Genomic DNA, 27,994 nt, shown 5'->3' with positions numbered 1-27,994 from the left:
AGACCCTTGAAGGAGGACCTTACCGAGGAGGCTTAAAAGATGCCACTGGCTGCCTAAATGAAGGAATGACGCCTTCAACTCCCCCACGAAACCTTGAAGAGGAACAAAAAGCCAAAGCAATGAGAGGCAGAATGTAAGTTGTGTTACTGGTTCGTTCCAAAATATGTACCCCAGGAGGACACACAGCAGCACTCCAGGAATACTTTGTAGTCAGGGAGTAAGCATGGAACTGAAAGTAAAACCATGTTCTGCTTGCTTCTTGTTTTTCTTAAGCTGTAAAAACTCTTCATAAAAGCACTTCCACACACAGGAAATTCATAATCACTCTAAAATGTACAGCTTTTACATCATATAGCAAATCTCTATTGCTGTAAAAGTCTCTGAAGGGCTCAACAGATATTACTGAGATGTTTGCATTGGTAATTACTGCATTGCCAGAAGTGAAATAGAGCTCTCAGAGGCAGGATATGGGGTTTACCTTATTAGCTACCTTTGAGAAAAAGAACAGAGAATCCCTCTAGGATTTTTGAAAGAGAGATTTTTTGCCCTTGTTATTAGCAAAGAAAGGGATGGGATTTGGATGCACCTGTGGTGGAAACATGCCACTGAAAAAAACATTCCATTTGAGAAACCCTCATGTTCATCGTAATGGGAGAAAAAAGAAGTGGTGACAGCTCATGAAAGTTGTTTTTTGAAATTAACTGTACACTCCCTTAAATTTAACAAAAATAATGCTTATTCCTTCAAAGCTTATAATGATTAAAGCATTTGTTAAATGTGTGTTCAGCTGAAGAACACAGAGAATTGGAGCAACAGGATCAAGATTATATGAAAGAAAGCTGAGGTGGCTGTTTACTTTGTATCACTTCTTATACTAACAACAGTAACTGCAATGATCTAATCAAATGGTAGATTGAAGGGAAAAGTAATGTTCCATGCAGCTCTCATGGGAGTGTGTGGTAAGGTGAGAGGAGGAAGAAGAGCACTCCACTTGGGAAAAATGCCAAGTCAGGGAAGAACCATAAGGTGGTTAAGAGTAGAAGATGAAGCAGGAGCAAAGTGTCTGTGAAAGCCATCATTTGCTCCTACAGTTTGTTGCAGGAAGCCAGAGAAGGAATACAATGAGGGATTGGAGCAACTCCCAGCAGCAGACAAGGACATGACAGTCCTGGATATGTTTCTGAATGGCAGAAGTTTTCTACAAGGCAGCTGTCAGCCTTCCTGCAGGGAACCTCTCTGCCCATGACTGTCTCCTAGCAGCTCCTCAGTATTGCAGGATCTGGAGTTCCTCTGGTAGCAATTCATTAATTAGGGGCTGGCAGCTAACTGCAGGTTACAGTTTTAGTGCAGAGACCTCTGCCACTGTAAGCTCAGCTACAGGAATGCTTCTGGCAGGGTACTGGCAGCCTATTACGTGCAATTAGTAGCTGCCAGAATTCCTAAACACCAGGATGTTTAGGAGCACCTGCTAGTGGCTTTCAGCACAAGACATCTGTCTCCCCTCCAGCTCCTTTCTGTCTGTGTTCTGTGTCCCTGCAGCTTGCTGGGTTTAATTCCGTAGTCATGTGAGGCAGCTGATCTCCCAGCTCGAGCTGTGACCCTCCAATCCCCACAAAACAGCAGCTGAACCCTTGCACAGGCAAGGGCAGAAATGTCCTCTGTTTCTGGCAGCACATCCATGCCAGCAGTTAGCCCTGGTGCGAGGAAACTCCTTCTTCCATCGGGCTTGATTGCTTTATTTCTGTGAGCAGAAAGACAATAATCTTATTGAGTGTCATTGTTCAGTATAGGTCTAATACAGAGTTTCCAAGATATCCATCTATTCGGACTCAATCAGAAATCCTGTTCATGCCAGTTTAAATACAGCTGAGTAGTCAATACCTGCTGGTGACCAGGGCACTTTGCAAGCAACTCCCTGCCCTTGCCCTCTGTTATCAGAGCAGGAGATGAGTGAAGTTGAATTTTTGCCTGCATGCATCTTAGAAACCTTATATTTGGGAGTACCTCTAAGGTGCTGCATCAGGTAGGCTTCAGAGAATGAGTAGAGATGGTCAAGGCTGATTTTCCTGCTTGGTAGGAAGACAGGAGCAGAGGGATCCCCGGTGTTGAATTTAAGCACTGGAGGTGCAGACCCTGAATTCTAGTAGAGGTGTGAATTGGCAGGTTTTGTCTGTTCACCAGAAACCTGGTTGCTGCACTGATTTTTAATAAATACACACCTGCCTGCGTGTCCTGCAATTTTATGTACTACCAGTACCTGCTGCTTCATTTTTAGAGCAGAACTTGGCCAGGTGGATCCTTGGGAAGGCTGAGAAGCCTTGAGAGGTTCTCTCATTCCCTCCGCAGCTCTCTGCCTGTTGGGAGCAATGCAAACAGAGGTGGTGCCAGCTGGAAGGTCCCACCCTGGCCTTCCTCTCTGGGCAGAGGGGACTGTGGAGCCTGTCCCAAGGGCAGAGGGGACTGTGGAGCCTGTCCCAAGGGCAGAGGGGACTGTGGAGCCTGTCCCAAGGGCAGAGGGGACTGTGGAGCCTGTCCAAGAGCAGAGGGGACTGTGGAGCCTGTCCCAAGAGCACACTGGGTCAGGCAGCCCGAGGGGCTGTCAGCACACGCCTGCTCAGGCCACGCACTCGGGGAAGGAGCAGCCTCCTGCCTTTTGCCTCTCACGTGTTTGCTGCCCGGGCACAATTTGGCACAGCGCTCCAGAGAGCACAAGTGTCTGCTGTGGCTGCTGCCAGCCCTGCCTGCTGCCAAGGGAGCTGGATTTCACTCTCAAACCAACAAGAAGCTGTTTGACTTTTTTCTGCCACACGGCCGAAGGATCGCTTCTGCTTTGTCTGAGCAAGGGGCACGCTACAAGCGCAGCAGCAGCAGTGTTTATTTCCTCAGTAGCCTCTCATAACTAAGTCTCTCCTTGCAATGCCAGTCTGGTTGGTTTTTTTTTTTTCTCTCCAGGCTTTATCTTAGCACTGTTAGCCCTCAGTCCTATCCCTTCAAGTGAGTCAGCCTGGTGATTGATGTAGACAGAGCAATATCAGACATGAAAGCACTCCTCTGTCTTGTTAGCCATGTTACTGCCGTAGCAAACTTGAGGACAGATGGAGTTTATTTGTCATATGCCAAATCTATGTATTGGCATAATTGAGAGACAAACTGTCTGCAGCAAGCTGTAACTTTTTGAAATTATCCTCAGGAGAACTATGTGATTAGTCAGTTTGAGTTACAAAGGAGGGGCTTTTTTTAGCTTGCTGTTGTTTGCATGCATCAGGCCTTCATCAGATGACTCCCCTACCTGGGGTTATTAGCTCTGAAATCAGAGTTAAAACATTTGACACCCACACATAGATTACTGCTCCAAAAGATTAAACTCTTAGCTATGACAGGAGAGGGGATTTGTTTTCCAAGTATTTGAAACTTCCAAATTGACACTTAATTGATGAATCTGGGGCAAAGCCAGATGGACTGCAGCAAGGACTCCACTCTTGCTTGCTGCAAAGTGGGCCAGGACATGTGTCCATCGTTGTTGGGGGAGCTTTGTAGGGGAAGGGGAGAGGAGATCAGGGAGGGGTAGTTTAAGGTACAGGCAGCTGTTTGTGCTGCTGCTCTTGCACCATCCTGGGATGTGTGGGGGAAGACGGATAGCAGGAAAGAATGGTTAAGAGATTTAAAACTACTCTGACCTGACATGTGATGTTTTTGTCTGTTACATTCCACTGAGCTCTGAGTGAAGGGTGAATTGTGTTATGTGATCTGGATGATGATGGGGTTTTATGGTGAGGTCGTATGTGGTAAAGGAGCAAATGCTAACATCAAGGAACATGGTCAAATACTTGTGTGTTCTGTTTTAATTTAGGTTTGTCTTAAATGAGCTGGTGCAGACTGAAAAAGACTACGTCAAAGACTTGGGAATTGTTGTGGAGGTGAGCTGAAGCAAACCCTGCCATGCAAAATGTTTTCCCACTAAAAAGCACCATGCTGACAAGTGACAACAAAAATACAGCATGAGAAACAAACTGCTTTATTTTGTAGTCTGCTTCCATGGTCCCCTTCTCATGTTGACAGAAGCAAGAAGAAATGCCTTTGGAAACTATTTTTGTTTCCATCTAGCAAATGTTGTATTTTAGGTTCAATTCCAGTGTGCAAAGGTTTTTCTTGGCTACCCTACTTGTGACATACTCTTTTTGCTGCAATGCAGATTTGGAGCCATTGGTGGAGAGTTAACTTATGATCCTACCACTTATTTCATGCTTTTCATCCCATCATATTGGGTAATGGTAACACATACCTTCCTTGAATTTGCACCTGGACTTGTGTCCTGTGTCTGAATACCTTTCCAGAAGCTGGGCCTGGAACTGTGCTGAGGTACATGTGCGTCCTGTGAATTATTGTTTTGCAAAAAAAGCCTGAGATAAAAGGGAGTTTGAGGGGCTTTTTTGCATTAAAAACAATCTTTTTTTTTTTTTTTAAGCTTCAACTTGTAAAGATTTGGCTCATCCCTGGGGATCACCTGTCACATCTAACTCAGTGCAGGGTTCAGTTTTTTTCCCATTAAGAACTGGAGACATGTGATTCACTAGTGGCATTCTCTAGTCCAGAGAGAATTATCAGTCTATCTAACAGTGGTTTTCAACAGCTTCCAATCTTGAAAACATTTGTGTTATGCATGCACCACTGGCAAAGCTGACAGGGCTGTCATGCTCCAAAGACATACAAAGAAACTCTCAGGAGGTGTGAGAAATCCTGTTTTGGTGACTCTAAACTTACTGCTTGGCTTTGTGCTCCCACAAGATACTCATGGTGATGAATGGAAGAACTCTATACAATCTATAGACTTAATAGAATCTGATTTCTTCCTCTTACCAGAGAAGCCAAGAGCTTGGCAGACTACTTTTTTTAACTTTTATCTTACAATTGCACTTGTTGCTTCAATTACATCTAATAATGTGTTGAGTAAGTATTGCAGATATTCTAAACAGATCCTTTAACATTTTCTTTTAAGCAAACTGGGTAATTTAAAGTATCTACTTAGGTTTCTAGTTTGAAATTATATGAAACATATTTTAAGTATTTTCAATGTAAAAAATCCTGGCATTAAACTCTTGCTTCTTAAAAAAAAGAAGTAATTGTGCTCCCCCTTCAAATGAGTCCTTTGCTGAATCAGTGATCCTTAATCCTAAAGGGCTTCATGAAGAGGATGGAAGAAAAAGGAGTTTCTGAAGATATGAAAGGGAAAGACAAGATTGTATTTGGCAATATTCACCAGATCTATGACTGGCACAAAGAGTAAGTTTTTGGTTTAGTTCCTCTTTAAACACCTTTCTAACCTCTTGTCCATAGAGGATTGCACTATATGGTGTCTGTATGTCTAAGCTGCTTTTAATTGAATATCACAGGTCACAGGTACAGCTTTGTGCTGGCTCAAACACCAGGCCAGCAGGGCTGGTCAGTGTGATGGGGTGCTGCCTGTCTCATTCCTGTGCTGCTGGTGGCTCTGTCACTCTTGCTGTGGAGCCCCAGCAAGAGGCTTCCCTGGGAGGTACCACTGTGGTCCATCCACAGCTCCTGAGCCACTGCTCATAAGCATTCCCAGCATCACTCTCAGAGAGTTGCTGCTTATGGAGTATTCACTGGATCTTCAGAGAAGCTAGTGGGGCTGCCATAATTGAGTTTCTTAGGTCACAGCTGTAGCCTCAATGCATCCTACTGATGGGCAGTAACAGTCTGGAACGTCATGGTTTCCTTCCTGTGTCTCAGCAACATCTTCACATGCAGCTGACTAGATCATAAACGCTGACCATACCAGTGGTATTTGGCTAGAAGGACGATAAAATGCAGACTGCTTCGAGGTCCTTATCACCTGAAAGCCCTTGCATGCTTTGGCCATGTTGATGCTTTTGGCTCTGAGTTAGGAACTCCATTCCTTGAAAATCTTACTCACAGTAGATTTTGAAAAGCTGCTGGAAACACAAGCCCTGAGCCATTTCCCATGTAACTTTGTGAACAATGTCTTGCTTATGGACAATATGGTCATAATTTCAATTCTGCTACTCAGAAATACTCTGCAGCTCCAACCAACTAAAATTTGAGCATGCACATACAGACTTGAACTATGGACATTGGGCTGGATCTTCCATCAGCTCAGGACATTCCCCTCACCCAGGAAGCACAATATCCTTGCTGTCATGTGTCCCATGGGTGCTTATCCCATGGTCTGGGCCTGTCTAATGTTCTGACAGATAACCTTGTGAGCATAAACTAAAAAATATCAGAGAGAGTTTCACTTTTTGTTAAGTTGATACCAGAAAATGGAATGTTTTTACCAGTGCCATTCCTTGATTAAGTGTGAGGATGGGAGTTTTCTGTAACACAAATGGAAAGATTCCCTATTTTTAGTTCTGTATATCTGGGTCAAGAAGTCTATTTAAATGCAGATGAATGTAGCATTTATAGAGGATTGGGTTATGGAAGCAGCTGTATCTAATGGTAGCAATGAAGATTTTTAATTGGGACATCTGTCCAATTTGCATCGTTTTTGAAGTTCTGGGATTTCTTGGGATCAGATCATTGCAAGAGTGTCCTCTCACAAAATCTGGTTACTGTTGCAAATCTGTGGAGGCATTTGAGACTGAAATCCTGAAATGAAAAACAGAAAGATCATGGACAGAATGATTGCCTGGATTTGCCTACAAGACAGAAAAATCTAGCAGTGTTTCTGAAGTTTTCAGCTCACTTTTAGGCATCCCAGTATATACTTGATAAGGGCATTTGAATTAGAATGAATGACCTCCCTGACGCTGCAAATGAAGATGAAGATGGTGTTTATGAATTACTGTGACTATTATGAATTAGATATTACAATTTTTTATGGAATTAATAACACTAACAAACAGAACATACCATAACTCCACCAGCAAAACATGTTGATTCATTTATTCAGGTGGAAACACACAGCAATCTCCTTCATGTTGACCAGTACTCCAGATTTGCTCATGCAACTGAGAACTCCTGGTAAAGCTGGAGTTTTCATAAGTTGAGTTTTCACAAGCATTTTGGTATATGGAATGTTTTACTTTGGGAGTTCTCAGTGAAGGAAAGCAACTCTTGCAATTAGATAATGATCAGCACTTTCTGAAAATTGAAATCACTGTCATAGTAAAGAAGAGCAGACAGTTTGCAAGACCTCCACATTTCACAGCTCTCATCTAATGATTTAGAAATCCCATAATTAAGGACTGAAGCCAAGCTTACCTTTTCATTTATTATGGAATACTGGAGTTAAAATGCCACTGTTACAAGTGAAGGATGACTAGTTGCTGCTGGGATGACCTAAAGAAGTGTTCTGAAGTGTTCATGTCCTTTCTTTTAGCTTTTTCCTGGCTGAACTGGAAAAATGTCTTCAAGAACCTGAGCGTTTAGCACAGCTTTTTATTAAGCATGTAAGTTTTATTTTGTTTCCTATATCTCAAACAATTGCCTTTTAGGGTGTAATGGCTCCTTCTCAAAAACACCTGTTTGTGTCCACTCGATACTTTTACCTGTCTAAACTTAATTTAAACATAAAGTTTCACTATAGTTGCACATTTTCTGTGGGCAGCTGGATTGCACTAAGGCATTAATCATTGTCTTCTTGCCGACAACTTACTTGGGGGGCAAAATTGATGTGGTCAAGGACATCTGCCAAAATACAGTTATGGCAGGTACTTGCCAACTGCTACAATTTACATGTTCATGTGATGTCAGCCAAAGCATAACTCTAGAGGAAATTTCAGACCTGTCAGTGTGGGTGTAACATCTCTCACTGGCCACATCCCAGAAAACTCCTCTTGCCAAAGTGCAGATGTGGAGAACAGAACCAGTTACCGGTTTTCTTTCCTACTTTAGCAAACTGAATCTTTGATTAAACCAAAAATAAGGAAGACCAAGGAGACTATCATAGCAACTTTTTGCCACCTTTTAATACCAGAAGAATAGCCAATAGCTCACCTGGCTGCTGTATCTCTTGCCTTCACAGGAGCGGCGGTTGCACATGTATGTGGTGTATTGCCAAAACAAGCCCCGGTCTGAGTATATAGTAGCTGAGTATGAAACCTACTTTGAGGTAAGCACAGCTCTTTGTACATTATTGTTGTACATTATTACTGCTTACAGCTCTGAGTCCAGGTCAAGGAGACTGTTCTGTAACCTGTGGGGTTTGCCTAGAGCAAACTCCTGGAGATTTTGATACTGCACATGGTGCTATTCTCTGCCATATGGAGTAAGTGTTATTATTTAATTGCTTTCAAATTCTCATATTGATAATAAATATTAACAATAGATATTTATAATTCTAATAAATATTGATTGATTTCTAATAAATGTTTCTAATAAATATACTATCTGTGTGTGGCCCTCAGAGTACCACAAATGCACTAATTTCTGTTCCAAGTAAAACAAGACTTTTAAATCAGTAGTGTACAAACAACAGGGGAGGTAAAAGCTGGGTGGTGCTGCTCATAAATCCCCAGTAACTCTGTCTGTTTCAAGAAGTCTTTGGGACAAGACACATTTTGATAGTAATGTGAAAGAAGCTTGTTTAACAAGGGAAAGATGTCTCCTTTGACCCCAGAGCAGGAGGTTTGTTCTGCAGGACTCACTTGTGAGCTAATCCCCACTGCAGTGGGGCGAGTGACCCCCAGCCCTCACAGGCTGCTGGCTCAGCTGGGACAGGGAGGATCCTGAGCTTCCTGACGCCTCCCAGCTCAGTCATGGCTTCTACCCAGACCTTGCCTAAATAGGGTATGCCAGATTTTTAAATCCTCAGAAATTCCCTCTTGCAAACAAAAGATTAAGAACAGACCAACTTGCAGTGGAAATAAATCTCTGCTGAGACATTTTATCATGTTGTCTGTCTTACTCTGTGATTGTTTGCAATTGTTTTTAATCCGCATTTTTTAGGAGGTTCAGCAGGAAATAAGCCAACGGCTGACCATCAGTGACTTTTTGATTAAACCTATTCAAAGAATAACTAAATACCAGCTTCTTCTCAAGGTGAGTGAAAAAATACAGTTTGGATTTAACTCTAGTCTGCATGTTGCATTAGATGCTGTTATTTTAAATCAGCCTTACACTTAAATGAGGAATAAATTCATCAAATTAAGAGGAAAGAGGAATCTGCTCTCTGGGCATGCAGTGACAGAGGCCTGTGGAAAGTGTCCAGAGAGCAGGAGGCCACATCTGTGTGAGTGGTTTGTAATTTAGGATAGTAAACAGATTTTTTTTAAACTTTCTTTTGAATTTTTTAAATAGAATGGTACACTTCAAATAGGGCTTTTCTTCCTCTGAAGTTTCAGAGCAAACTTTCAATTTTTTTTTTAATTAGAACAAAGATGCACAAGTATATTGCTAAAGTCTGTCTTAGGTGCTGAATGGCATGCTTCTAGTAAATGCTATAGCCTCCATTTCTGAATAGCTGTCTTCAAATTAGCTGAAGAAACTTATTTTCAGAATATTCCGTTGTCTTAAAATTTGGGGAGCTCACCACAATTTTTTTTCCCAAGGAGTCTGACCACTCTGGTTTATGCTGACTCGTCCATAATGACAATTACTCAGCACTTTTGAAAATGCATCCCAAGGGGTCTGAAGCCAATGTCTAAAATCAGGCATGTCTGAACCCACTCCAGGAGCACCAGCACTCTGAGCTGGTTTCTCCTCTTTTTTGAACTATACCCCAGCAGGCTGCCATCAGCCCAGGTTTGGGAATTGCACACTAGCAAAGGCACAGCAGTGTGTTCCCCAAAATGCCAAAAGGAAAAGAAAAATCTTTGTGTGTGTGTCTGTGTGGTCTTGTGGCTTAAGACAGGGACTGAATAAGCAATCCCAAGGTCTAACCCCAGCTTTGCCTTTTGTTCTGTGATCTTCTCAACAGCAATCCACACCCCTTTTCCATATTTCTAAAGTGGTTATGACATTCAGCAATCTCTGAAGATGAGTTGATTAATATTAGCAAGTATCTTCTCAGAAAATCACATGCTGAATATGCTTTTTCCTTTTCAAACTGGTGCCTTTTGTTCTCTCTTTTCTGAAGTGCCTTAATGCAAACCTTTCTGCTTTCTCCAGGACTTCCTGAGGTACAGTGAAAAAGCTGGTCTGGAGTGCTCCGAGATAGAGGTACATTTTCATGCCCTGAACAATAGGGCTAATGGGACTCTGTGTGGAGAAATGAAAACCCCAGTACTCCTTTGACAATAGCTGAAGACCCTACTGATAACCTAAATGTGGTATTTCTCTTAGCTTAAATCAGAACTAAAAGATGATGACACAGTCCTGCATTTTAGTCCTGCACCATCTTCTTTTAGACATCTATTCATGAGGGTCTTGCCATGAGCACAGCCATCGTGCTATTGAACTTCATTATTTGACACTGTGCTTTCAGGAACCCTCTGGTTCTCTTGTAATAATGCAACATCCCTTTTCCTCAACAGAAAGCAGTTGAATTAATGTGCCTTGTACCAAAACGTTGCAATGACATGATGAACCTGGGTCGCCTCCAAGGCTTTGAGGTATGCATTTGCATTCTTCTTATAATAATAATTAGGGAAGGAAAATTACTTTATATGATTGTCTCTACAATCTACCCAAGCTAATTATCTAGGGCTTGTTCTTCTGCACTGCTGAGCTGCATGCTTTGGTGAGGTTTCAAAGGTGGGGGAGTGACATACCTCTCAGTCTAAACTTGTGACAATTCATATTGTTCTTTAAAACGTGAGGTCCATAAGAGCTTCTGCAAGTTTTAATGAGACTTATTATAGCTATTGCCAGAGCAAAATAAGTGATGAACCAACCTGCCCTGCCTATTAGTAAGGTCACCTGGCATTAACACGTTAACAGCTCCCACCAAATTCTACAACGTCCAGGAGGCAACTTGTGAATTACAACCCCACAGGGTACAGTTTGTGGCTTGTAACTAAGCCAGTGCAGGCTTTGGGGAGAGGTCTTACCTCCAAAATGAATTAAGATTTTTCTTACTGTCTTTGCACTGCAAACAGGTAGGTCCTGGCCTTTGCACATTCAGAGGTGTTGTGTCAGTGACTGCTGGCTTAGGGCATAATGGAGAGTTTGGCTGGAGCACTACAGTAACATAATGGGAACAGGATTTGGAATGAAGTGTACAAAACAGTCTGCTTGAGACCTCTTGCTTTTGGTTTTATATACACAGTGGCAATGAGAGCAAGGAAAACCTAAGTTGTTTGTCTTCAGTTGAGGTCACAATTTACAGGATTGCTGCTTTGGTAACTTGGAGGGGATATGCTATGTCTCACATGAATGCAGGGCTGCCTGGAAAACTTGGGCTGCATGAAATAGAGCGTATCACCTTGTAGGATCACAGGGGGTTAGGGTTTGTAATGCTGGTGCCTTGTCCTGCTTCCCAGGGCAAATTGACAGCTCAAGGCAAGCTGCTGCAGCAGGACACGTTCTACGTGACGGAGCAGGATTCTGGGGTTCAGTCTCGACCCAAGGAGCGCAGGGTGTTCCTCTTTGAGCAAATAGTTATCTTCAGTGAACTCCTTAGAAAAGGATCTCTAACCCCAGGCTACATGTTCAAGAAGAGCATAAAGGTAAGAAATGCAGAGGGAGAAGCATATCCTGTTTGATGGCCATGTAAGGTTCATCCTGTCGTGGGGACAGCAATGTGCACAAAACATTTGCATTTACCTTTCAGTGGATCAGAAGCTGCTTAAGACCATCTCTAAGTACATCACTGGGTGTCTAAATGTATTGGGTAATTTTTACAAGGAACACAGCCAGGGCAGATCCCCTATAGCTCTGAATTAGCAAATATTGCTACAAAACTTGCAGTAGTCAAAGGACATTTACAATAGTTGCTGTTATGCATGATCATAAAAGGTAAGTGAAGGTACAGTATCCAAAACAGTCATTTTAGGCCAAACTATAAGTCAATACTAAGCCTTTAACAGGGTATTTCTGGAAATACTCTCCCTAATTCAGGTGAGGGCTCTTAGTACAAATTTGGATGTTGCAAGAATGTTTCAAAGACAAATAAAACCACACACAATTCTAAAAATACAGCTGTGAGGAATTATAAAGGCAGATAAAATATAAAGAGAGTTTTGAGAAATTAGTTTTGGTTTTAAATAATCTGTCCAGATTACAGGTCTGGAGCTAAAAGTAAAAACGGAAAGTAACCGGCACAAATACTTTTTTTGTTTAACAAATGCAAAGTTAACCTGTGAAATGGTCAGTGACAGTGAATGAGTGCTGCACATCTTCTGGTAGAACAGCCTTTGCTGTGCCTGCAGAAAGAGCAATATCACTGATTCATTTGAATTTCTGGGTCATTCAAAGCTGAGAAACCAGCCTGGCATTGATTTCCTTTTCAAAGATACAGGTTAAGGGACATGGGGGAATGCATTGTGTATGCTCTAAGTTTTAAATGGTGCATGAATATGAAACAGAAGAGAACACTATCAGCTGAAATAATGCATATTAACATATATAATGAAACAAATCTGCAGTAAACAGCATGTTTACTGAAATGAGGTCATCTTCTTGGCTGATGGAAACAGCAGCATTTACTGAAAAGCTTATATCCTTTTTCAAGTCAGTGTATGTTATAGTTTCCAACCAAATAATAGGCTATAAAGGGAAAACTCAAAGTGTACAAATAAACAATCATCTTCATTTAGATGATCAGCTTTGATTTTATCTTTTTTGCTGATTTAAATCATTATTAAAATTGGAGATTGAAATAGTATGAATCATTTTTACTTCAGTTTATTGTATGTATAACAATGAGGCTTTTATCTGCAGGAAACAATTTCTGTATTGTATATTGTAGATAAAGAGAAAAAAATAAATCTCTCATAATGTCAATAAAATTAGCTTGCCTCAAGGGTATGAGTTGCTTTTCTAGTTACACAGCCTACGAAAGGAATGCTGTTCACACTGCCTGAGTTTAAAATTTTTGTATGATAATTTTCCAGCCTCTTTTCTTCCACTTGGCAAACAGCTCGTTCTCCTGTTGAGTGTCTACTGCAAGTGTGGAATCCCCTGTGGCTCCATGTGTGTCTGCCCCACCTCAGCATGGAGTTTGTGGGCCAGCAGCTCTCAAATCCTCTCTCTGAGTTCCCACTTGAGCTTCTCACTGCTTTTGCATTTGTCTGTTTCCCTCAGAGCAGAGCTGTGGCTCTCAGTGGAGCCTCTCTGGGCTCTGAGCATCCCCACCTCACAGTGGGGCCTCCACCTGAGCCAGCACCAGATCCCATTTCTTTCCTCTGTCGCAGCCACAGAGTGAAAAGTGCATGTGACTTCAAGTGCAGCTGTTCTGGTCTGTCAGCGAGATGGGACTCCCAGATATTGTTCTCCAAAGTCTGTCACACTCAAACTCTGACAGAAGCTCCAGCATCTTGTCCTGAATTAGTGAAGAACCTTTTTTACACAGTCAGGTCCTTAGTGTTGAGAAATGGCACATCCCTTCTCAGATACTGCTCAGCTGGATACCTTTCAGGCTCTCAAAATACCTAAGTGGAGGAAGCCTTGATGAATGCATCTCCCTGAGACACAAAGAGGAGGTTGGGGACTCTGCACATCTTTTACCTGGAGTCATACCAGGACTGGTTTGGCTATCAACCAGAGGAAAATGAGCTCAGATCAGGAGCAAGAGCACTGTCCAGGCTCACCTGTCCTTTCATGTCCTCATGTCAGGGGGGTTCCTGCTTGTCATGGAACTTCACAAGGACCCCTAGAAGCAAAGGAAGACGCTGATTCCATCTTGCAATTTGAGTAATGGACAATGTTCTGATGTGGAGTGGATCTCCATACCTTGACAGATAGATCAATTAGAAATGGATTTCTTCTAGGGGACATTGCTGCCTTAGTCTTCAGAGCTGTCTGCTTTTGACATGAGGACACACCCTCTCTTGTTTTTTGGGAGGCTATGCCACCTTACTCTTGTTTACTACCCTAAGTATCTCAGGAAAAGCTAAAGTTACGAGTACACTTAAAACAGAAGCCTCCCAAGGGCAGGACAGCAGCCAAAATTCCCATCCATATAATTTCCAGAAAGAGTATCTGTGGCTACAGTCACGTGAAGTGATTGCACACAGATGACTCTGATCTGCTAGAAATAAGATCTGTTGGAGCATGATGGGAGAATTGCTCTTTTTTTTCATGGTATCCCTGTGCATAGTCCATTCCATTTTTAAAATGTGCTAATGACTGAGACTTCCTTATCAGAGGACAAGAAATATAAACACTTACTTAAATTGGAGGAATGATAGACTTTATTAATATATTAATAGGAACATTTTTGTTCTATTTATGGGTTTCAGTAAATTTCAAGCACACCAGTCAGGTCTGTGTTACTTAAAACAGAAGCTGTAATTCAAGACAAGGTGGGTGGATGTCTGGTACATCTGTCAGAGCTTTATTAAGCATCATATTTAAGATTTAGTTTTATCTGGGTATATCTAGATGAGACAAATTCTTCTTATTATGATCTAGCAGTTCGTTATTGCACTTAATTATTTTCAGGAACATTTCACAACAGTTTTGATTCTTGTGTAATATTAGCTCATGCTCCCTGTAAAATGCTTACCTTGGCTTGTTTCAGATGAACTACCTTATCATTGAAGAAAATGTGGACAATGATCCCTGCAAGTTTGCTCTAATGAGCCGGGAAACATCTGAGAGAGTCATTTTGCAGGCAGCTAATCCAGAAATTCAGCAAGCTTGGGTACAGGACATCAACCAGGTCCTGGACACACAGCGAGATTTCCTAAATGGTACGTATGTGCTCTTTGTCCTCTTTCCCAAACTGGAATGCTAAATGGGACTTAGAATCTTAATGTCCTTGTTTCCTCTGTGAGAAAATTATTGAGCCACTTCTGCAGGTGTCACTTGGGCTCGTGTTCCTCAGGTGCCTCCGTGGGTGGTGCTTTTGTTGCTGCTGCTTTTGTACTGGGGTTTGCAGGCCTCTGTCACCTGTTGGTTTCCATTGCACAGTGAGATTTTAAATCTGAAGCCATCTCAAGATCATGATGAAGCCAGGTTGTGCCACTGTGTCTACACAGCATCTCTCATTTACTCAGGGCAAGGTTTATCTCCAGGAGCCTCCTGTTAGACATCACTGTGTGCTACCAGCTAAGAATGTGAGGTGGGATAAAGAGTGTCTCACCATGCATCCCCCCGACAGGTCCCAGCTCTGCAGGGCTGCAGCAGCTTTCAATTAAAAACAAAGAAACAAAGAAAGAAAAGAAACAAAGAAAACAAAGAAACAAATAAAGAAAAGAGCAAGGAAACAAAGGCAAGGGCTTGTTTGTCCTAGCAACCATGGGAGCTGTGCATGAAAAGGGGCCTTTCCAAAGTATCAGCTTTGCTGTAGAAATAGATTTGAGGTGGTCTGAAATAATATTTCAAATTAAAGCTATGTTTAAAAAAAAAAAAAAAAAGGTCTCAAAAACCAGACACACACACAACCAACAAAAGTGTGTAATTTGAAAATACAGAGGAACAGAGGAATCAAATTCAGTTTACGATTTCAGCTTGTTCCTGCTCCTGAGTGGATGAGGGTAAGAGAAGGGAACAGGACTAGACAAAGAATCTAAAAATAGTTAAATAGTTATCTCTTCTGTTTGTTTGGAAGCAACAAAGTAGCTTTGGATGCCTCCAAGATTGCTTTGCACTATTCATTTCAAAACAGCTTATTTTATGGAGCTTATATTAGGGTTCTATATTTAATAGCTTAATATATGTTCAATAATAAAACATATTTGCTTGAATCAAGATGTTTGGGCTTGGCACAGTATGTTAGGTTTTGTGATTTTTCGGGAGGGGGAGTTTGTTATTTGGTTTTGTGGATTTTTTTGTTGCAAAATGTGAAGAGGCTCTTTCAGTTCACATCCAAGCAAAGGTCCCCTTTTCTTCAATGTGAAGGTTTTAAAAATTTTAATTCAGCTTAATTTTACTTTTCAGAAGTTAACTGGGAAGGGGTTACATGCAAAAGTTGTTCGTGACAGTTCAGAATCTATGGCTGAGCTGAGAAGGGAAATACATTTCACCATGATGGGTTTTTGTGAGTTGGAATAGAAATGGCCTCATACAACCATTGCAAAATGATTCCTTAAATATACTCATGAGATGAAGAGTCTAAGTGCTCCAGTTTGACCAGCTGGTACCGAAACTTGATGGGTTTATGACAGTGCAGTTTGCTTTGGAATTACTGGAATAAAAGTATGTTCCACTAACAGTTAGCAGCAGACTGTTTTTTTAAGAGTCTTGTGACAGCTCTGCAGGCACTAATGCAAGGTTTTTCTATCCATTCCATATTTTTCTTGCTTGTTCTTTTTATTTTTTAAGTATTCCATCTTATCTTCACAGGACTGCCCTGTGAGCCTCTTTTTCTACTGAGACATCTTCATGGCCCCTATTCAGCCTATCTTCTATGAGGCCAGCAAGCAATTTGATGGGTTAGGAACATAATCATCACTATCTCTAAGGCAAAAGTAAAAATAGATTTATATTAAAACACAAGCTTAAGGATTTACCTTAGAACTATAAATAAGACCCAAGAAAATGATACTGTATCCAGTAGAGCCTGTCCAGTCCAGAATATTTTAAGTGGCTTTTAGAATGTAATCTTATTCAGGCTGACTAATCTTTAAATATGTTCTTTAGCTTTGCATTTCATTAAAGCAGATGTTTTCTGTCCTTAAAGTCATATTAAATTCACACTGAGCCAATGCTGTGTAAACTTTATAACAAAATATACCTCCTGAGTTCTTGCCCAAGCTGTCTCTGATTTTTCTCTCTTCACCAGGGAAGACCTAAAGAGTAGGGGCTATGTACAAAGCATGGGATTTGCATCCAAACTTCATTGATGTAAAAGTGTAATAGTCAAGGTTTTTATATTTTTCCATGGAAAAGTAAAAGCTGCTAAACTTGAGAAACAGGCTGTGCATAAAATGATGGGCTGTTGTAACTTGTCTTTAGGAAGCAAGCTGTAACAAAAGTCTGTCACTGCTAAACATGTTTTATAAGGAAAATGCCATTAATCTGTACCTTCTTTTAATCATGTTTTGTGGGGGAAATTTGAGAGAGAAAGAGAGAACATGCAAGTAGATGGATACTTACTTTTGCCAGAAGCTTCTAAGAATACTGACAGATGTTTAACAGGAGTCTAGAAGCCAGGCATCACTGTGATAGTTCATGGTGGAATTGGTAGTCAGAAATGGACACTTAACTAAATACCCTTTAAAAGTACTGAGTACAGTAGATTGTTTCAAGATAGATTGAGAAATATCCATTCAGATCTTACTGCTAACTACCTTGCAGCCTTATTTACTGTATACAGGAGAAAAATGTCACTGTCAAAATCATTGTCAAAGTTCTCCCCAGCCTTCCTTGCCCTCTGTGGCTAGTCTGCAGCAGGACCAAATCATTTTCAGCTGCAGCTGAGGTAAGCAAGTGAAACTGACAGTCATTGTAGCATAAATACAATCTGCTTTTGTGACAAGGGTTAGGTTTTAGAGACAAGTAATCTTTCAGATTGCTACAGATCTGTATCCATGTCCTTTTGAAGAAATGGTGATCTAGCATCCTCCTTGATTTTATTTTTTTTCCAGTCATTTGTTCTTCAGTATGAAATGATTTATTGAGTTGTCCTGCCTTTCTCTGGAAGGGGAATGCTAGAGAGTGTGCTATATGGTGCTGAGCTTTTCTGGTTTTCTTTCCTTTTCATTTTGTTGGGAAAGACATTCCTTCTGTTGTGGTTCCCTGGTGGGGCTGATGCTGTGACATTATGTCCTCTGTCTGCCTCTTGCTAGACTAGTCTCTCTGCATTCCAGTAGGTTTAGTCTGATGCATGTACACAGTATTAACTGACTATAAATCATCTGTTAAAGCCACATGACATGCAAAAAACCAAGCCCATAGGTCTGGGGCTGGTAGCCTGAGCCCAGCAAATATGCTCACTGTGAGTCCCAGCCCTGATCCCTTGTCCTCCAAACATAACAAATTACTTATTTATTTATGATCTGGATTTTTTTTCCTTCTATTTCCCAGTGCAAGCTCTCTCCATCGCTATAAAATCTACTCTCACAAGCAGACTTTATTTTTTATGGCTTATGAAGCTGTTTAGTGTTGCCTGTTGGGTGTTTTCTGGAGAGGTTTGGACTACTGGGATGAATGTCTTGGGGCTATCTGTACTTCCACACTTGCTGGCCAGTTCCAGCAGTTTCCTTGAACCAAAGCAGTTAATGTGGAAAGCACATTGAGAGCCAAGTTGCAGTGCATCACATCTGAAGAGTATTTAATAGTCACACTTTCTTGGGAATATGCAAATGAGACTTAAAGGTCTTGATCTGTGTTTTCTGATGTTAGCAAAATTCACTGCAAATGTGCTGTGCACCTCTTAGGCTTTCATTTATTTTGACTACAGGATGTGATTAATTTGTGCGACTTCAAAGAAAATTAATGCAATTATGTATGCTATAAATGGCAAACATTTTAGCCTACTCACTGTGTAGGTTAGAGAAGCTGTTCTTCACATCAGCATGGAGTGCTGTGTTCAGTTCAAGCACAGTGTAAAGTGCTTGTGTTCCGTCTAGCCATGAACACGCCATGTGCTTCCATGGGTGGCATCTCCCGTTCCTGTTTGGTTTGCAGCGTATGAGTCTATTCTGTGTGAACATCCCACCTGTTGGAACGCTTCTGCAGCCCCTGGCAAGGCTGTTGGGAGCATGTGGCTGACTCTTGTCCTCTCTTGCAGCGCTGCAGTCGCCCATCGAGTACCAGCGCAAGGAGAACAGCTCGGCGGTGCTGCGGCCCCAGCCCGGCAGGGTCGCTCAGCCCAACACCAGGCCCCATTCTTCTATTCCAGTAGGGTCTGAGAAGCCTTTGAAGGCTACAGGCCGTAACCCATCTCTTCCACCCCTGAAGATATCTACCTCCAATGGCAGCACAGGGTATGAGCACTCACAGCCCGGAGACAAGTATGAACAAAGCAAGGTACTGAGCTCATCTAATAAAACATGATCTCACAGGCCATTTCTTGTACCACAGGTGATCCATGATGTTATCTTCTTTAGCAGCTAACCAGGTCAACAGGAATCAACATACTGAAGCAATGGGGTAACATGTGATTTGGGATTAAACAGCTCATGCAAAAGCCCTGGCATCCACATGGATGACACTTCATCTGGGAAACAGAGACAGAGCCTGACCCTTAAGCACTGATCTCGATGTTTTTCAGGGCACTGTGTTTGCAGACCCGGTGAACTAGATATCCATTTGCAATACTGATAGAAGTAATATTCAGGCTTCTCTGATAGCCATTAAGCACCCACTTGTGAAAAAGTCTGTGGTAGGGAAGAGCTTAGACCTTTTCCCACATAACAGCTCACAAGGTGCCAGCTAAAGGTATAATTCGGGTACATATGCACTGCACACAAACCACCAAAGAGTCAGTGGCCACCCTCCGTGTTTGGACCCTGCTGCTTTCTGAGGTTGACCAAAGCCACTTCCCATCTGACCTATATTTAACTGTGAGTATTCACTCAGCTTCATTTGTCTTTCTCCCCATTCGGCTCAGCACAGACCATTCATCTGTGACACCCTGCAAATGAGAGCACCCAGGGACACAGTCCTTAGCAGCTTTGAAGTCTGATGTGAAATAGGAGACTGGTTTGTATTAGATTACTGCCACCTTTTAGATCTTTAAAATTCTTTTCTGCCAGTGTGAACTTCCAAGTGTTTTGTGTCCTTTTCCCTGGTCTGGTTAGGCTGGACATGAAGTAGTGGGATTGCTGCCAGAAAGGGCAGGTTCCTCTGCGCCGGCCGCTCACCGGTTTGTGTTGTGTCCGTTTGCAGACTGATTTGGGAGGGTGCAATGGGACCTCTTCCATGGTGGTGATTAAAGATTACTATGCACTGAAGGAGGATGAGATCTGTGTGAATCAAGGAGAGGTGGTTCAGATCCTTGCTATCAACCAGCAGAACATGTTCCTGGTATACCAGCCTGCAAACGACCACTCTCCAGCTGCAGAAGGATGGATCCCTGGCAGTATCTTGGCTCCCCTCCCTAAATCCACTACAGATAATAGCGATGGAAGCATCAAGTAAGTGCCCTGTTGGCTTCACTGGGAGCATTATGTGGATTTTTTGAGGAAAATAAAATAAATGAATAAAAATAAACCCAAATGGTAGGGAAATCCTGCTGATTTTTATCTACAGTGCCATTGGAACAAGCTGAGTGGTCAATCCGCAGCGTCGGGCAGCCATGGTGGATAGCTCGGGTTTTGCTTATTTTCATTTTGTGGGATTTTGTTTATACTTTGGAGAGAAATAAAACCATAGACGGTTAAAGATATGCTTTACGTGACACCATTTTACACCAACATGGACCTGCTTGGACTGGACTTATATTTATGTTGTATTAAGTTACTAATCTATATATTGGTTATAACAGCATCTAGATAAAAAAACAAACAAACACAAAAATCCAGGCTCTGTGTTGGACTGAGGTTTGCTTCTCAAGGAGGAGAGATTTTGTTGTCTATGGCAATTTCCTTGTACAGCTTGTGTCTTCTTTTTTTTTTTTTATTTGTTTTTGGTTTTTTCTGTTTGCAGTAACTTTTGTAATATATTTTTCGGTTTGCAACACCCCCATCCAAGTACATTCCTGTAAAAAGTATTTTGCACTATTTAAAAAAAAAGAAACAAACTCACATTGATGAAGTCAGGTTGTGCAATATAATGAATAGTCGCAATGTTCATCATTGTATCTGTAATGTAACTAATTTTAAATGTACTATTTTAAATATGTAAAATAAATTTTCACTATGAGCATGTTTTAAAGAGGTAAAATAATTAGTTTGACCCTTTTTTTTGTTTGATTTTGTTTTGTTTTGATTTTAATTTTGTTTATAATATTTTGTTGCTTATTTAACAAATGTGTGGATATATATTTTTCTTTTCTGATTTTTAGAAATTTGTCAGTCTGAAATTACTAATGCAAGGAAGTGGTTTTTTGGTATTAAATACTGAAGGTACAACCCTCATTTCAGTAATACCTGTTGATTTCTTTTAACATCTAAAATGACTAGATGGTAATGCATGATGTATGCTACAAATTGTGTTACCGTACATAAATACCTCGAGGCTCAGAATTGAACATGAAGAAAGATTTTGTGACAGATTCACTAAAAATAATAACTTGATGACTGCTGCCATTTCAGTTAAGAGAAATGCTGACTTTACCTGTCAGTCAGTAATGAATGCTACCTGGAATTGCATGTTAAGCCAAAGGAATTGCTTGGCACATCTCTTGCACATCTGCCACAGCCATTCCCGGGTTCCTCTCTAGCCACAATTTGCAACGACATGCCCTTAGAATCATCCACAGTACCAGACTCCTGATGAAGACTGATTTCTTGGCAGCTGTACAGTAAAATTCTGCATCAAATTCTGCAGGTAGATGAATTGTGGCCAGGAAGGTGTAACAAAATTGAAAGATATATGAATCGCACTTCTTTCTTTCTCACTGCAGTGAGATTTAAAGTCCTAAATTATTTTTTCAGATTCAAACAACCCTGAAAACAAAAAGATGCTTGAATAATAGTAGTCCTGTGAGTAAAAAACAACCTGGAGCTGTGGTATCTTCAACCCTATCTGGTCTGCCAGACCACAGTGACTACTTATTTAAATAATAAAACTGTTTCTTCTGTTACAAATACTGTACACAAAAGATATGGTCAATCCAGTAGTGTTGGCACCATGAATTATTCACCTATGTTCATTATATAGATCAGGGAGCCCCATCTGCCACATTCTTTCTTCTTATATATCCTAAAGGAAAACATAACAGTCCTGAAGTGTTGGGTACTTCCCCTGCTGTGCAGTTCACATTTGAACCTTGTCCAGAAACGCCGAAATCTCAGTCAGCACTTAGTGCCTGTCTGAGCTGTGCAGGGTGCTCTGGTGCTCCCTGTGCTCAGACACAGCTGCCCATACAGGCTGAGCTAGTGCAGATGCTAATCCTGGCTGCAAAAACAGTTGTCATGACCCAGTTCAGTCCTGTGGCTGTGGCAGGGTTTGCTTGTTCTTTAGCTGAGCTGTTGTACAGCTGCCATCAGGGGCTGAGGTAGCAGCAGGAAGCGTGCAGGAGGCAGAGGCAGCGTTCATGGGGGAGCGTCGGCTGTGTGGGGCATCCTTTGGGTCCTACCTTGCTAACATACTGCGTTTTATTGGCATCACAGGTGATCCCTGGATTTCATACAACTTCCTTTGTAAAATGTATCAAGGTACTGTAGACGTGACATGTGCCAAACATTGGGCTTAAACATGCAAATCAAATTTGCATGACTTAAAGGTGGGCAGATGCTTTGAACCTGGATCCCAGCTCATCACACTGCTGTTCTGAGAGCTTTATGCTTTGGACAACATACCCCTCCCCAAATTCCCCCCCAACCTGTCCACTATTTTAACCAAATGAAACCCCTATCAAGAACTATTTTGATTTTTTCTTATGTCTGCTTTGATATGCAATTCTCTGTCAACACAGCATTGCTCTTAAAAAGGTTCATATTGGTCTTTTTTAAATTTTTTTCCAAGAATAAGGTCACAGGAACAGTAATAAAGGATGAAAAATTTACTGGAAATGGTGCCTGCTGTAATGCTAGCAAAAACCCATGGCTGACTGATGTCCTCTTTAACTGGATTGGCAAAGTCAAGTGGGAAATTCTTGGTCTTGAGAGACACAGCAAAGCTCGTCATTCTAGGAAATTACTTATCTCTTGGAGAATTAATAATGCAGCTCATATTTATTGAGCTGTTTGTGTTCTGAGCAACATGTAGTGAGCAACAACTTCAATTTCTTAATTTTTTAAGTTTATTATACTGAGTAATCTATTAGGACCATTCTTACATATTTATATTTGTTACACTACTTTCAACCAATGAGACTAAGGACCAAGTTGGTCTTTTAAATGTAGCAAAATTAAAATAAATTTATATCTGTGGCAATGCAAGACAAAGTCCCTGAAACCAGATGACCAAGTTTGAGTTGCCTGTGCTTCCATCATGGACATTTTTTTCCTGCTCCATGCATTTAAACAGCAAGTGTGGCACAACATCGGCTTTGCAGAACTCTTTGGTTTGGGTTTTAACTTCAGCTCTCATTGCTGAGATTGAGACAGGCATATTGCCTGCCAGTGGCTTTCACCTTCTAGGGAAATGCAGTAATTGCAAATGTGGATGCTGGTTCCCCTTTCCAAAACCTTTATTCCTGCTATGATTTGCCATTTGATTGCTGCGTTTTTTGGTACAACAGGAAGTCATGTTCATGGCATACCCTGCGCATGAGAAAGCGGGCGGAAAAGGAGAGCAGTGGCAAAAATGAAGCCAATGGGCCACGTAAATCCAAGGATATTCTGGGGAACAAAGTCTCTGTTAAAGTGAGTAAGGCCATCTGAAAGCTCTGTGCTGCTCTCCTGCCTCCCATCCTTTCCACCCCCTGTAGCATCCTCTCCTGAGAGAGGGAGGGGGTGGCAATTTTGAGTTTGAGTTTTGGTTTTTTTGTTGTTTTGGTTTGGCTTTTTTCCTTCAACTTCAGTTATCTTTTTTTTTTGGTCCTTTTTTGTAGTATCCATTTTAGCAGGATTTTTGCATGCAAGATAAAATGCAGTCTTTGTTTTTTGTTTTCTTTTTCCTGGCATCCCACATACAAGTAAGTAGTCCTCATTAAGAAACCCAACTATATACATGGTTAGATAACTTAAAATTGGGACAGATAGTGATTTACTGACCTCTGATGTAGCCTGGTCTGCAGCTTCATCAGAGCAGCTGCAGCAGTGAGAAATCAACTGGGTGAACCAGTGGCCTTGCTGATGAGTTTTCTTTAGGTCAATATTTCACCAGATGTTGAGATAAGGGGTTCCCAGCCTGGGGATTCTTAAGGTTTTTGGTCTAGGGAGATGGTCTCAATGACCTTTTTCTTTCCATGTTATCAGACAGGGCAGAGATGCTGACTCTGTCTTGCCAGGAGAAGGTCTCGTGTGTGTGTGTGTGTGTGTCTGTGTGTGTCTGTGTGTCTGCGTCTCTCTCTCTTTCTCTGAGATCTCCCAGTATGGAAAAGTTTGAGAACTGTGGGGTTAAGCTTCATCTTCTGCTCTGGGTGCCTGACTACTGTGCTCCAACTCAGAGGATCCGCCCCTATAAACCGACCATGAGGCCTGCTCAGGACTAATCTGGGGCTTTCCCTCCCAACAGAGGCAAGCAAACACTTGTTGTGATTTTGACACAACCAAAGCCCAGCCTTGATTCAGGAAAGCACTTGAGCATGTCCTTTGGATCCACCCCTCTCCAGGAGAGTCCATGATGAAGTGTTTTCCTTTGCAGAGGCTTTCTGTCTTACAAGCCTGGTGCAATAGCCCTGGCATGTGCAAAGGGAGGAACCCTGACACTGCATCCTTGGCGCCCTTGCACCCTCCAGATGAGGAAGGACTGGGTCCGAGGGAACCGGCTGCTCCAGCATGGTGGCACAGTTCTTCCTCCTCTTGCTTCCTCCTTGTTTTCACTACTTGAATGAATTGCAGAATCACTGCTGCTTCTCTGGCAAAAGCATGTCTTTGGCTTTGCTTCCTTTGTTTTGTTGTCAGCTTGTTTTTTGTATGTGTTTTAGGAGCATTTTCCCTACTGTTACCCATTTCCATGCTGCTCACAACTGTGCTGCTCTGCCCTGACTAACCAATCTCTTTTCTAATCTCTTGTTCTCTTTCTTCCTCTTCATGCTGCCAAACAAGGAGACAAACAGCTCAGAGGAATCAGAGTGTGATGACCTTGACCCCAATACTAGTATGGAGGTAGAGACAATCATCCTTGTGATTATTTTTTCCCAAAAACGTGTCCATTTCGAAATGCCTTTGCTGCAAGGGGAGTTGGTGGGTCTGTATTGCTGACAGACGCGTGTGCCAATTTAGTGTGAGTCACAAAAAGTGTCAATTCTGGTTTTGCAAGCCTTGAACTGGAGTTTGGCCTTCTTTTGTAGTGGGAGCAGTGGACGGAGTTCAGAAACAAGCTCCTACTGAGCTGGAGGCTCACGTAGTCACCCTCAGTCTCTGCTTCCCACCTGAGACCTCATTCCAACAGTAATGCAAGCTGCTGATAAATGTAGCATCTTTCTATATTAAAAACACCCTTTGCCCTGGCAATACACACTTGAGCGGCCAGCCAAATATTATTGTACCGCAGAAAATGAGAAAAGACAATATTTCCTTTTTCTCTTAGCAGAGTGGGAATTGCATTTCTGTCAAGGTACTGAATGAGAATGGTAAAACCAGTTATGTGAATGTACTTGTATCTCAGGGAAGGCTAATGCAGATCGGTGGACCCAAATTATGCTACATTATGCCACTGTTTTTCCATTGTGAAACCACCTGTTCTACTGGAGTGCCTTGTTGAGAAAACCTAGAGAGCTTAAAATCATTAAGAGTATGTGTCTGATTCTCCTCAATTACGATCTAGCAGAATCCTTGGGTTTTTTCCTCCTGTTTATAGTGACCACACAAAGCATTTCTGTACATTTTTCCAAGGCTGAAAGATGTTCCTGCTGAAACAGGCAAGGACATCGTTCAGAGAGATGGTGATTTTGTGGTGATGACAGGACAGGTCGCTGGAGAACAGAGATATCTGTGTCCTAGCAGATCTCCTGGATGCTGTCAGCCAGGCTGCACTATAAATATCCTCCAGAAGAAAGCTGATCTTCCTCCTGAAGGGAAAATAAAAAGAGGGAGAAGTGTATTGAGGTGCAGTTAACCTGAAAGCTTGCTTTTATTTTAATTGTGTTGGGATGTATACAAAAGGAAAGCTTTTGACCCAGCTGACATCCTGGAGATTGAATGGTCCTCACCTCTAAAGCTGCATTATTCTCAGGAGTGTGTTTACATTTTCAAAGAGTGTTTTGCCAGTCACAGGTAATATCTGGAAGTGTATGTATTTGTTATAAGGCAGTGCCCATTATTACACATAAGTCTGTGTAATTTTCCTACACTGAAAATTGTCCTGTGGAGCAACAGGTGGCTGAGACTAGGGTGATTGTGCAGAGCTGGGTGAAAATCACTGTTCTTTTGCAGAGGATTTCTGTGTTTTGACTTCGTTCAACAGGAGGAAAAACAGATGGTTTAGAATTTCCAGTGGGAGGTATCTGAATCCTTGCCTTGTCAGCATTTATAGTCTTTCTGATGTTTTGATTTGGGTTTTTACCATGGTACAGTCTACTGTTTTGAAGTTCAGGAGAAAAAAAGCCTTTCCATTTAAACCAGAAGACACCAGTGTGAAGTCTCAGCTATGGTGTCAGTCTGCAATTGGGGGAGTAACTGTGTGCCTTCTGTATGACTATTTACACTCAGACAGCCCCATCCTGCATCTCCCAGGTCACTTACTGGAGGTGACAGTGCCACTGCACTGCAGTCCCCAGAAGCCACAGTATTCCTCATGACTTGGAAAGCTCAAGTTTGCTTCTGGCAAAACTCTCTGTGGCCGAATAAATACTTAAATCAGAAGAGGAAGAGAAAATAAGAGAACAATTGTGGGGGTAACTTACTAAGGTCACACTGCCCTTCAAGGAGCAGCACAGCCCTTGCTTTGTGCTGGTTTTAGTGCACCTGCAGCCAGGATTGAGTGTGGCTATCTTGTTGGTCTGGCTAATAAATACTGGGGGGAAGAGATTGCTGATAGCCAGTATAAAATAAATAAAGTCATCTGGAGGGAGCAGAGCACAGGCAGGCTCAAAAAATGCTGGTGAAGCCCTAGAAGAGGCCATGGGGAAGTCTGGTCTGTAAAGGTCTGGGGTATTCACCTACTGGAAGCTACAACTGCTCTCCCTTTCCCTTCATTATTAGTGTTTTGGTTCTCCTTTTCAAACATGTTAAAATAAATGAGCCATATTACAGCCTAGGAGGCCAAAGTCTTCTCTCATTAAATCAAAGGCAAAACAAGCTAATTCCAACACCAGAGCCTGATTCAGGGCTTCATTGATCTTCTAGGCCTTGTGTGCTGGGCTTAGATAACTTAAACAGCTGTGCTACCCCTCCAGCCCAATCTGTGTGTGCAGTGAACATCTGCATCTCACCTGGTTTTGCTTTCCCTGCTCTGTGTGGAATGGCTACTGATGAGTTTCCAGGGCAGCTGGAGACAACATGATCCCTGCAGGTCCTGCCTTATGTGCCTTTCTTGGTCTGAGCCCTGAAACAGCATAGGCTGGAAGAGGGAGAAGCAAGATGTATTTCTGGCTTTTTATTGAATAGCCTTGACCTGTCCTCCCATTCCTTTATCTCATCCCCCTCCCTCCAGGGCAGCTGGAGACAACATGACAACAAGCCCAAGGAGAGGGAACACCTTGTCCTCACACCTGGCCAGGCTCAGGAAGGGTTTTAGAGATGCTGGGAGTGGTGACAGAAGAGCTTTGTCCCAGCCAGCAACACTCAGAGGTGCCTTTCCCGTGTCACTAAGGTGGAGTCATCACTACAGACATGTAATAACAGAAAGAAATGTGGAAAACATATATTGTGAGAGTCTGGGTGACTGTTTAAAAGAGCTAAAATTCCACTACTGGGTTTTTGTTCACACAGGCCTTGGAGAATTTTCTATACATTGTAGCTTTGGCTAGAAATAACATCTCTTGGTGACTGTTTTTTTCCCTCTTTGTTTATTAATATGTAATGAAAGTGCATTAAGAAGGAAATTAAGTTTGATTATTTTTCCCCTCGTTTTCTGCTTTGTGCTGTAGTTTCATAAAACAGAAGGCACAAACTCACCCATTAAGTATGTGAGAGTAGGAGCAGGCACTTAAGGGCCATGAGAGTGACAGGAGTAACCTGCACTCAAGGATGATCAGAGACTCTCTTTCCACATGTCTGTAGTTAACTGCACAGGGACAGGCAACTCCACTTCTGGGAAGATATATGCCCTTGTGAATCAGTATCCACACCCAAGCCTGGGGTCCTGG

The 27,994-nt window shown here is 41.9% G+C and overlaps 1 protein-coding gene across 14 annotated transcripts in view; it reads left to right on the top strand.

Moving 5' to 3' along the window:
* The window catches only part of KALRN (kalirin RhoGEF kinase), a 467,424-nt gene that overhangs the window by 421,860 nt on the left and 17,570 nt on the right, over nt 1–27,994 (top strand). For 7 of the 14 annotated variants that reach the window (XM_030277125.4, XM_030277127.4, XM_030277129.4 and 4 more), the window contains 14 exons: nt 3–133; nt 3,851–3,917; nt 5,177–5,280; nt 7,364–7,433; nt 8,009–8,095; nt 8,932–9,024; nt 10,093–10,143; nt 10,458–10,535; nt 11,406–11,591; nt 14,606–14,777; nt 18,761–18,999; nt 19,861–20,108; nt 23,321–23,444; nt 24,792–24,851. In XM_030277125.4, coding sequence (XP_030132985.4) covers nt 3–133; nt 3,851–3,917; nt 5,177–5,280; nt 7,364–7,433; nt 8,009–8,095; nt 8,932–9,024; nt 10,093–10,143; nt 10,458–10,535; nt 11,406–11,591; nt 14,606–14,777; nt 18,761–18,999; nt 19,861–20,108; nt 23,321–23,444; nt 24,792–24,851 — 1,710 coding nt within the window. Of the gene's footprint in view, nt 1–2; nt 134–3,850; nt 3,918–5,176; nt 5,281–7,363; nt 7,434–8,008; nt 8,096–8,931; nt 9,025–10,092; nt 10,144–10,457; nt 10,536–11,405; nt 11,592–14,605; nt 14,778–18,760; nt 19,000–19,053; nt 19,236–19,860; nt 20,860–22,247; nt 22,267–23,320; nt 23,445–24,791; nt 24,852–27,994 lie in introns of those variants that run through there. The other 7 variants (XM_072931992.1, XM_072931990.1, XM_072931991.1 and 4 more) reach the window with 5 other exon arrangements.

This window comes from Taeniopygia guttata, chromosome 7 (assembly GCF_048771995.1).
Source record: "Taeniopygia guttata chromosome 7, bTaeGut7.mat, whole genome shotgun sequence".
In the NCBI taxonomy this organism is placed as follows: Eukaryota; Metazoa; Chordata; class Aves; order Passeriformes; family Estrildidae; genus Taeniopygia; species Taeniopygia guttata.
This window is presented reverse-complemented; position numbering and strand designations above follow the sequence as displayed.